The following is an 11,938-nucleotide window of genomic DNA, read 5'->3' on the forward strand; positions in this document are numbered from 1 at the left end:
TAAGAGTCTCGCCAAATGTTTTCAATAGCACAGACTCGATTTCGTGAGGAGCCAGATCATTTCCTTTTACTACTGTTGTGTAGGTGATGATTTGTTCCTGTGGATCTGAGGTTCCGTCGTATTTTGGCACTTCAGACATTCTGAATCATTTTGGTATCAGTTCCGAGGCTGTATTCGGCTTGTACGACAATTTGATGTACCTCTTCGAGCTTGGTATTTTCAACACCGGTGGAGTGCCCGGAATTTAATCCATGCAGGCATTTACTTCCTTCATAAACCGCAAGAGTTCCTCCTTAAACGGACCATCATCATTGTTGAGGACAGATCTAGTCCCCCAGCCCCGTCAGAGCCAGCTTCGCCCCTGGGAGTGTTGTTGTCGATTCTCTGCGTTGTTTTGTTTATAAGAATAGCGGGAGGAACTGGATCTCGCCCGTTTTTATTATTTGAAGTGCCTGATAGCGCCTGTTTTAATTCTGTCATCACCTGATCATGCCGCGTGAGGTGGTCTAGAATGATTGCATGTTATTCTTGTACGATCCTTACCGCATCTGCTATGTGGCCTTGGTCAGCATCATCTGGAGTCACCTCCCGTACTTGTCTAGGGTATTACCCGTCATACACCAGCATGGAATCTTCCCCTTCATTACGAGTGTCGTTGATCGAGTCCTCGAAATAAGGGTTTTCCCCTTGAACTACAGGACCGCGAGGGTTGTTGACGGTATTGATTGTCATTTTTTGTGATCTTGCTAAGACAAGAATGATCAAAGCTTGTGAGTGAAAGAAGTAAGGATCAACTTAACAACACGATTGTCTAGGCCCCATGGTGGGCGCCAAAATATTTATCCGTAAATCGGTATAGCTAAATTTGTTCGTGATTTCTAGACAGTTGGGTCAATTAGATCCCAAAGATCAAGAATTAATTGATCGATATGTAATATACTTAGCTCAAAATGTACATAAAAACATAGATTCAAGGAGCCCGGGAATAAGGTTTCCGGACGTAACGATGATAAGATTCACAAGCGAGAGAAAAAAGATATCAGATTTTTGTAGAATGTATCGAATGTATTCCAAAAATGATCCCCCTACAATGATGGTTGAGCCTATTATTTATAGCTCAGTGGGCGTAATAGTTAGGCCCACCATTAATGACAATTATTGGAATGCAATAATGGAAAACTAACGATAAACATAAATGCTCAGATCTCATTAATGAGCCGTTGCTCTTTAATGCTGTGGAATATTCTTCAGTAAATGTTACCGGGTGCAACATGCTTAATTCCTTTACGGACTTGCCCCTTTTCGGCGACACATGAGATGATTGTGCCCGGTTTTACATTCCTCCCGATTTTGACTCCATGTGTCCTCTTCTCAGATGGCCACGTAACATATCATATTTTACGGAGTACATTAACTAATTTTTCCCTATTAGAAAATGGCAATATAATTACTTCTTTAGGACTTTTCTTCTATATAAATGTCTTTTTCTTTGCTATATTCTAGTTGATTCGGATGTAAGAACGACTACAACCAGGGGAGGTATGTTAATTCCATTGAATGGCTCTCTTATTTTCCATAAGTTAATCTATTTATAGGAAAGTGGTTGTATGTGAAGTCTCTCTACATGTCATTCAATATCAATGGGTTTCTTATAAGTTCATATAAAATGATTTCATTTCACACACATATTCTTCTTATACTGAACTTGATGAAAATATCTTTGACTAATAAAGTCATCTTATTACTTCCTACGTCCTGTTTTACTAATTGTCATGTTTACTAATCTTTTTTCCAATTTTACCTTTACTCTAATAGATGTGGGGAGAGATCAATGCCGTGAAAGCAAGAAGTAGTAATAGCTGAGACTAATGAATAAATATGAGTAATTCAGTCAAAAAAAATTAATTAAATTTTCTTAAGGTTTGACATTTTTGAACCTGTAGGGACTGTAATGCGAGTGTGACTTGTATCTTTCCTTTTAGGGGTTGTTTGGTAGGATGTATTAGGAAAAATAGTATATATATTAGCTTTAGTATTATTAATTCCTTGTTTGGTAGTGCTTTTCAACCAATGTATAACTAATACATGTATTAGTTATACACCATATTCAGTACTATTCTTATACATAACAAACTATGACATTAGCAATACCATAGTTTTTAATACATGGATAAACATATATAAAGATAGAACCGCGCTTTCAAAATCTTTTTCAAATCCTTTTCAAAGAATGTGTAGGGTATTTTTGTAAGCAAATATTTTATTTAAAAAAAGTATGCAATGGATGTTATTTTTAATACACCAAACCAAACAGTTGAGATAAGAAATAATTCCAGCATAAGTAACTCAAGTACTACTAATACACCCTATGACAGAATTGGCAATTAGCGAAAGAATTTAACTTAAAACTCAGCTGCCATGGCTGAGATTCATGGAGCTCAGAGAGAATGAAGAAGCTTCAAGAAGAGAGGATTTGGACTTAATTGAGAAAAATGATCTTCATTCACTGAGAAGGAAAAAAAATAATAGCGCTCCTACTTATACAGATTGTTATACAGGTGTCACTAACTAAGTTCTATCTAACTGCCACTAACTAACTACTAACAACTTAACCGACCGATTGCGGTAATAGCCATTCCTAACAAATGTGGCTACAAATTAAATACAATACAATCCTATACAATCCTAATTTCAACACTCCCCCTGAAGTTGGAAGGGAGGTACTCACTGCCAACTTGTGAAGTAAAGAGGAGTGCTTGATTCCTGCTAATGACTTGGTAAAGATGTCTGCCAACTGTTCTTCTGTGTGGATGTAATGCAGGGAAATTAACCCTTCTATTAGCTTGTCCCTAACGAAATGGCAATCCACTTCTATGTGCTTTGTCCACTCATGAAATACTGGATTCCTTGCAATGTGTAAGGCCGCTTGGTTATCACAGTAGACTAGAATGGAAAGAGTTAAAGGCACAGTTAATTCTTCGAGCAGCTTGGACAACCAAACAAGTTCTGCAACCACTTTTCTGGCTGATTTATACTCTGCTACTGCAGAAGATAAGGACATAGTAGACTATTTCTTCTACTTCCAACTGATTGGACTGTCCCCAAGCAGTACAATGTAACCACTAATTGATTTCCTAGTCTCAAGGCAAGCTACCCAATCTGAATTTCAAAAGGCTCTCAACCTGTCGTCTATACTGTTTGATAAGTACATGCATAGTAGCTTTAAGGTGAGAGTCTCTCGGACTCTGCATGTACTGGCTGAGATATTGAACACTATAAGTAATGTCAAGTCTTGTGTTGGTGAGACAGTTCAGCTTCCCCACTAGCTTTCTATATTGAGTAGGGTCTATAAGTAGATTGTCATCAGCTGTTTTCAACTTTGTTGAAGGATCAAGAGGAGAAGACATTGAAGTGTAATGCAAACACTCAAACTCTTTTAGCAGATCAGTTGTAAACTTTCTTTGTGTAATTATTACTCCATCATGTTTGTATATTATCTCCAATCCTAAGAAGTAATGTAGTCTTCCTAGGTCTTTTATCCTGAAGGTCTCATGTAGGAAGGTTTTCAAGGCTTCAATTTCTCCCAAGTTTGTCCCCGATAGAAGAACATCATCTACATACACTGCTACAAAAATAACTAAATCTCCTTCCTTTTTGTAGAACAAAAAATAGTCTAGCATGGAGTGTACATATCCCTTAGAACACAAGACTTCAGTCAGCTTGGAATACCATTGCCTACTGGCCTGCTTCATCCCATACAAGGATTTATTCAGCTTGCATACCAAACCTTGATTTTCTATCATCAGCCCTGGTGGCACCTGCATGTATACTTGATCATGCCCAACTATGCCTTATAAAAAAGACTAAGCGGTCGTTGCAAATATATTTCGGTTTACACGCCCGAAATCGAATCCCACAGAGAACTAAGGCTTAGCTATAGTTGTTCAATATCGCTAAGAAACAGAAGTCCAAACAATTTCCTAATTATAAAGATTATAATATTTATTTTTATCTAATTAAATAACAAATACTAAAAATCAATAAAACTATCAATTAACAAGGATAAGGATTGGAGACAAGATTAAAGAGGTCTAGAGTTATGATTTCCCCAATTGTCGGAATCCTTTCCGCCACGTTTCCTATAAATTTGCCTAAGTCTTCTCTACCGATCATGAGAACTCTAACTGTTGTAACTCTCTCCCGAGTAATTACCACAATTTACTAGATATATTCTCCCGAATTACACTAGCTGGCATTAAGTACAGCTCACTCAGATTGTACCAAGGTTTCGTTATCCCTAATCCCACCTTTAAACCTTCCGTATTGATCCCTCATATACGTTTAGGAGTGATGTTGTTCAACAACTACCTAAATATGCACTCTCTCCCGAGTAATACATACTAAATAGGCACAGCTAATTGAGGGCCCTTCAATCAACCACAAGAATAATATAGTTGAAAAATTAGAGAAAATACTAGGCAAATTTATATTAACGTAACAAGAAAATTATCCTCCAATAGGTTCCATCAAAATCCTAGATAACAAATTAGCTATTCATAATAGTATGCATAACTACATTACTAGAATTCATAATCAATAATGAAAATAGGAAGAAGGAAGTGAAAAACTCGTAGAAGAATTCTCCGCCTTGCTCCTAGTGTGTTCTTTCCTCCTTAGGTCGAATCCCCGGTCTAATGTCGGTCTCTCTGTCCAATCTTGGTTTGTCTCTGTCTAAAAATGGTATTTAATGACTATTTATATGTGTAGGGAAAAGATCTAGACGAAATAACCCAGTCCAAAACTAAATAGGAGACAAAATAGGCTTGAAACCCAGGGCAAAGTCCTTTCTTTTGAACTTGTTTATTTTGTCTTCTTTTGTCCCCTAATTAAATAATCACAATTTCATTTTTGTAGTATATAAAATACACATAAAATATCTACTTTGCTCCCAATTTCGTCTTCAACGTACCTACATATAAAATAGACTCAATTAAGCACAAATATAGTATAGTTTAGCATTAAAGCCCCGAAATGTAAGGTAAATAATGTACTAAAATATAGAATTATAGCCGAACATTAATACCCCACACTTAAACGTTGCTCGTCCTCGAGCAATCAAACTACACTTATAGACACGACCTTTATAAGCAATTTCCTTAACTCGTCACACCAAGAATATTTAAAATATACTAAGCACAAAGGTGTAACATCTTCACCTCAAGATTTGACTCGCAAGTACCATGCATTATTCATAACTCAATCACTTACTCTAACATAGAGGTCAATGACATTACCTTTCCATTATGAATCACGTGCCCTCACACAACAAAAGAGAGTAGTTCCACACACAATAAAATTTAAGAACAATTAGGAACTCAAGATAGAAAGAATTCACTCACTCTCAAAAATAACATACATATGCCACAAAAGATTCACCATAGGCTTGCCCTTAGTATACTACTCTACTAATCGAGCTCATTCAGTCTAGGATCAAGAGTCACCACTTATCAAACTATTTTTTTTTCTTTTCTTTTTTAATTCAAGTGGCTCTTACTTTTTCAAAACAGTGCACCTTTCTCCTTATTTTATTAGTTCCACTCAAAAGCCAAACCAACCATCCCACACTTTAACTTTAACAAAGTTCATAATAATTCAAGTGCTCATGAGAGGTGAAAAGGTTCAAATAGATAGTTAATTCAAACAAAGGGGTAAGGCTTATAATGTGGTTGCCAAAGAAATATAATTACAGGCTCAAAGGGGTTAACTACGTTAAATAATAATTAGGCGGGTAATATATATATATATATATATATATATATGGCTTAACAAAGAAATACCCATATCACTTCCAAGACTGAACAAAACTACTATTTCGCTTTACAAACACACGGGGCAAGTTCTAGACATCAAATGCAATGCACAGAATAACTCCCAAACCTTACACACACATGGCACATAACTTACTCAGGATGAGACTCATCCAGACACTCTAGTCAAAGCAGTCAAGCAAATTTAAGAATCTACGGTTTAAGGTACTTATATTAGAGTCAAAAACTGAGCCTAAGCGTCACAACCAAAGTACTCACTATTCTCAAGGTATAACAAAGTCAAGAGATATTGCTTCAATTCAATTCATAGCACAATGGTTCCTATTCCTAAAAACAATAAAACTAACTACACTCAGTTCAAACAAAACCCTTGGAAAAGAACCGCGACATAAAGAAAAACCAAGGGGAATTGTTTTTAAGCAACTATACCACTTGAAAGCACTTGCCTAGTGGCTAATATATAAATAAAATCCCAAAATGGGTCCAAAGCTTACAAGATGTCCAAACCATAATAGAAGTTGCATGAAGCTACTAGCTATTAAAAGATAGAAAAGCTAAAATCTAATGAACTAGCTATTACAACATGATAAGTTGAATGCTTCTTTCTCCTATTAGTGTTTGTGAATCCAATTGTCATTGGCAAATACCAAGCAGCACCTATCAAGCTCCTACCATGCGCCAGGGTATACTGTCCATAGGCTAAAATGAATTCCAAACATCTCCACCACAGAGTTAAAGCCAACATAGTCTTCCAAGTGTAGCTACTATAAGATCTCCATATTCAGTGGACTGATTTTGTCCAAGTATTAATCATGTGCTCACTCATCAAAATTAATGGGTAGAAGAGGACCCTAGCTTTAGGCAGGCTTTGCAAGGCAAAAGCCAGGGTTGAGCTGGCTTTAGGCAGACTTTACAAGGCAAAAGCCAGGCTTGAGCTGGTTTTTCAGGTCAAAACCAGGCTTGAACTGGCTTTAGGCAGGCTTTGTAAGGCAAAAGTCAGGCATGAGCTGGCTTTAGCCAGACCTTGCAAGGAAAAAGCCAGGCATGAGCTGGCTTTAGGCTGGCTTTACAAGGCAAAAGCCAGGAATATGCTGGCGTTAAGCAGGCTTTGCAAGGCAAAGGCCATGCTTTGAAATTGTGCCTTTTGTGATCTTGTAAGCTCAGATCCTTCCCTACTAGAACCTTTAATGTAGACATCATTCTAAACATTAACTAAACCATCCTCAGATTGAGCATGAAAGCATGCTTATACCACTAAAAAATGATTCAACAATCTCCAAAAATACCATATGATGGGTTCAACATTTTCCTTAGCATTTGGACATATCAAGTAGGATAAATTGTACCATCCCACACCTGCTTATTACATTTTTTTTTGTACACTATCAAAGCACCCCCAGAATTAGCATGTGACCATGCTAATACCATTAGAAAGTACCTTAATAGCATACTGAATGAGACAAAGAAACATGCAGGTTTGTGTAGAGTCCAATCCTGTGAAGCCATCAGTCTGGGATTCTTCTCTTTGCTATCCTAACCCTAAGGTTAGGTGATTGAGATTTGTCTAGATTGATCAACCTCCTCCCTGCACTAGGCAGTTCAGAGAATGAATGAAACTCAGATGTACATGTAAAAGAGAACACAATGGTAGCTATAAAATCCGCCACTGAGTTGCTTTCTCTGAACACATGTTGAAAGATCACATTAAATTTGTCCTTCATCTCTATAATTTTCTTCACATCCTGTGTAATTACCCAAGGAGGATCCCATTCCCCTTCTATCACCTTCTTCATTATCAATGAATCAGTCTTCAGTATGAGAGGGTGAAGATCATGCTCCACACAATATTCTAACCCTTGAATAACCTTAGCTTCAGCTACCACATTAGTTGTCACTCCCAGGTCTACTGCCCTAGCATACACCACATCACCTTCATCATCCCTCACACAAAAGCCTAGGGAGCTAGGTCCAGGATTTTCCTTTGAAGCTCCATCAGTATTACATTTGTACCAACCATGAAAAGGAAGCCGCCATGTTACTCTTGTAGTGATCAATATAGGTTTATATCCTTCAAAGTATTGAATCATGTCTGGCCATAACAATGGAATATTAGGGATCCAAGTATACCTCACCCTTGCCAGTTGATGCAATGTCCTATTTATCTCATGAATCACCCTATTTGTGGATACCAAACCACCATGTTTACCTGCATTTCTTCTCTTCCAAAGCTCCCAAGTGATGATAGCCGGTACAACTTGAAATAGTGGCTTTAATTTTGGACAACACTGAGCATACCACCAATGCCTTATAATCTGCTTTAACTGAATCAATTGCACAGAAATTTCAGCAGCCCCCATGAACAAGTTCCATAACTTAGAGGCAGTAGGACTTGTGACAAATATATGCTCAATGGATTCCTTTTGGGGCTGCTGACAACACCAGCACCTAGACATCACTATTTGCCCTTGCCTCCTCCACATGTCATCGATGGCTATTTTCTGCCTCCACAATCTCCACAAGAAGAAAGATATCTTGAATGGCAAACCTTTAATCCACATTAACTTGAATTCCTGATTAGGATCTGCCCTATGCCTTAATATTTGCCAAGCACTGCTAACACTGAACTTGCCTGAAGGAGTTGGCATCCAGTATGGCCTATCCCAATATCCCTCACTGCCTTCATAATGCACATTTAGCCTTATATGTTCTACAATTTCCTCATTGAAAGTTTGATCTAGCAGCTGATCATCCCATGCTTCCCCTTGCCGCAGTTCTGCCACCTCCTAAAGATCTTTATTGGTTGGAAAGTCTTCCGGTAATACGTGATAAAGTGCACCGAATCCAGTCCAATTTTCATGCCAAATATTAGTTGTTCCACTCTTCAATTCCCATACGATCTCATGTTCTACTTCTTCCCTAGCATTTAGCATTTGTCTCCAAACATGAGACCCTCCCCTAAAATGCACCACTGTTGGTAGCTCCTTCTTGCAATACTTATTCCACATGAAATTTGACCATAAAGATTTTGTGATCCTAAACCCCCACCATAATTTAGCAAACAGTTCCCTTGAGACATCATTTAAGGACCTAAAACCTAGGCCCCCTTCCTCTTTAGGAAGGCAAAGATTTTGCCATGAAGCCCAGTGTCTGCTTCTCCCTTCTTCCTTTGTGCTCCAAAAGAACCTAGCAATAGTCTTATGTAGATGCCCCAGAATGCTGTTTGGTGGATCGAGGGCTGATAACATGTGAATTGGCATACTTTGCAACACACTAGAGATGAGCGTTGCCTTTCCTCCAAATGACAACAGCTTTCCTTTTCATGAATGCAACTTAGCCTTCACCTTCTTGATAAGATCCTCATAATAGTCCTTCCTCCTTCTAGTGTAAAAAATAGGACACCCTAGATATGTGAAGGGGAATTTACCTCTTGCAAATCCTGTAATAGCTTCAACTGCCTGAAATAATCCATTAGCAAACCTTTGAATGCATGTAGTATGAACTCTTATCTTTGTTGATCATCTGACCTGATATCTTCTCATAGTTCCCCAACACTGCCATAATCTTGCTCAAAGAGGGAGGATGAGCAGATGCAAAGATTATCGTATCGTCAACATATGCCAAGTGTTTTAAAGTATCAGACCACTTAGGCATTCCAAATCCCACAAATGACTTGTCTTCAAAGAGATTATTCAAAGACCTGGAAAGTACCTCAGCTGACAGAATGAACAATGCTGGAGATAGGGGATCTCCTTGTTTCACATCCCTTGTCGACTTAAAGAACCCTGAGGACTGCCCATTCACCAATACTGAATACCGGTTATTTGACATCAAGTTCCACACCATGTTGATGAAGTGTTCAGAAAATCCCATCTTTCTTAGCACATGCAATAAGTACTTCCATGAAACCATATCATAGGCCTTAGCCATATCAAGCTTGATCACCACATTAGCTGGTTTTCCCCTTAACCTTATGTCAGTGACAATTTCTTGAGTCAATAAGATGTTCTCAAATATACTCCTACCCTTTACAAATCCGGATTGATTAGGAGTTATTAGAGATGTCAAAAAACTCTCCAATCTGTCATGTAACACCCTAGACAAGACCTTGTTAATGAAATTGCTCAAACTAATAGGTCTTAAGTCAGAGAAGGTCTTAACTCTAGGTTTCTTGGGCAGCAACACTAGATTGGTGTGAGTGATGGATTTAGGCAATGCAACTCCTCCATAGAAGTGTAGCACCATGTTGTGTATATCGGCACCAATAACATCCCAGCATGTTTGATAAAACAGGCCAGTGAATCAATCAGGACCACTAGCACTCTCCCCACTAAGCTCAAAAACTGCCGCCTTTACTTCTTGAATTGTTGGCAATCTGCTAAGTTCCAAATTCTGATCCATAGTGACCATTGAAGGTACATTATTGAGCAAGGAAAATTCAGAAGCATCACCTTCATTTGTGAACTGTTTTTGATAGAAGTCCACTGCAGCTGTAGCCAATTGCTTTTGGTCTTCAATCCATACCCCACTGCCACTTTTGATCCTCTTCAGTTGCAATTTCTTTCTTTTGCCATTGACATGATTGTGAAGAGACTTGTATTCCTATCTCCTTCAGCAAACCAAGTCATCCCAGCTTTTTGCTTCCAATACTGCTCTTCAATACTCAAGTATTTCTTCAATTTAGATTGAGCCTTTTGAAGCACAATCCTATTCTCAGTTGTAGGCTCTTATTCAAACAACATCTCCTTCACCCTAACAATGTCCTCCAAAATAGCCAATTGCTTGAAGATATCACCAAATGTTTCCCTACTCCATTTTGAGAGTGCTTCCTCCACCCTCTTGATATTCTGCTTGAACATCAAAAACGGATCCCCTATGAAACCAGCTTCCCAATTCTGCCTCACCACATCCATAAATGTAGCATGCTTTGTCCAAAAGTTCAAGAATCTGAAAGGCTTGACAAAATTGGTTGTCTGCACCCCACATGTCATTAACAATGGTGCATGATCTGATCCAGTTCTGATTAGATGCTCAACTTCAATAGTTGGCAACATGTTCTAAAATGGAAAATTCACAAAAATCCTATCCAATCTCTTGAATATACACTCAGCATTGGATCTCCCATTCCACCATGTGAATGGACTTCCTTTGTACCCTTACTCAAACAAACCACAAGAGTTTGCACAAAATACAAAATCCTCATATTCAGGAGGGTGTAATGGAAGTCCCCCTATTTTCTCATCTTCATGCAATATCACATTGAAATCCCATCCTACCAACCATGGTAATTCCATATCACTTGCTAAGTAATACAAGTGATCCCACAAATCCAACCTCTCCATTGCTGAATATTTTGCATAAACAAATGTCATCATCATGTGCTGCCCCAGGTCATGGTGAAACACTCTCACAGTCACCTGTTTCTCAGTAGCCTCCACTAATTCCCATTCCACCACTGCATCGAAGAACAACCATATTTGCCTATTAATATTTGCATAAGCAGTCTCCATATTCAACCTCCTTTTATATCTATCAATGAGTCCCTTCTTTTGAAAAGGCTCCATCAATGCAACTACACAAAAATTATGCTCCCTATCCATGTTGATCACCCTAGGAAAGGCCTGTTGTGTATTCACAGACCTTATGTTCCATATTAATGTTTTGATCATCATCATTTAGATAGAGAAGCTGTCCTCCTAGGCATTATTCTTGAAGGTTGTGGTGGATCTTTACTCTGATTCTTCTTAGTTTTTTTTTACCTCTTTTAGCACTAGTTGTGGGTGATAAATCCCCTTCCCCAGCCACTTGTTTGAAGTTTTCTACAATTGATTCATCATCTCCTTCATCCTCCATTGGATTTTGTCTCAATAAGTCTTCATCAATTGATGTCACATTGTGTGTAACTAAATCATGTAAATGTTGTAGAGAAGTGTTAAGTGGAACACTAAGATGTAGCTTCATAATTTGATCAGTGCCAGATTTCATAGGCATTTCCTCTATTTCCCCCGATGCTCTTGGAACAATTGCCCACTCATCAGTCTGTTCATACTCCTTGAATTGTAGCTCATAGACACTGCCTAGCCCAAGAGTTACTGTAGCAGTCTGCTCTGAAA

General features: G+C 38.3%; 1 protein-coding gene across 1 annotated transcript; it reads right to left on the reverse strand.

Annotated features, from left to right (window-relative positions):
- Positions 1 to 10,127: 10,127 nt before the first annotated feature.
- On the reverse strand, positions 10,128 to 11,425 carry LOC142178213 (uncharacterized). The gene is made up of 3 exons (XM_075247538.1): positions 11,018 to 11,425; positions 10,577 to 10,882; positions 10,128 to 10,427 (listed from the first exon to the last, which is right to left on the reverse strand). Exons 1-3 carry the CDS (start codon positions 11,423 to 11,425, stop codon positions 10,128 to 10,130), a joined length of 1,014 nt encoding a protein of 337 aa, XP_075103639.1.
- Between the last annotated feature and the right edge of the window lie 513 nt (positions 11,426 to 11,938).

This window comes from Nicotiana tabacum, chromosome 24 (genome assembly GCF_000715075.1).
Source record: "Nicotiana tabacum cultivar K326 chromosome 24, ASM71507v2, whole genome shotgun sequence".
Classification (NCBI taxonomy): Eukaryota; Viridiplantae; Streptophyta; class Magnoliopsida; order Solanales; family Solanaceae; genus Nicotiana; species Nicotiana tabacum.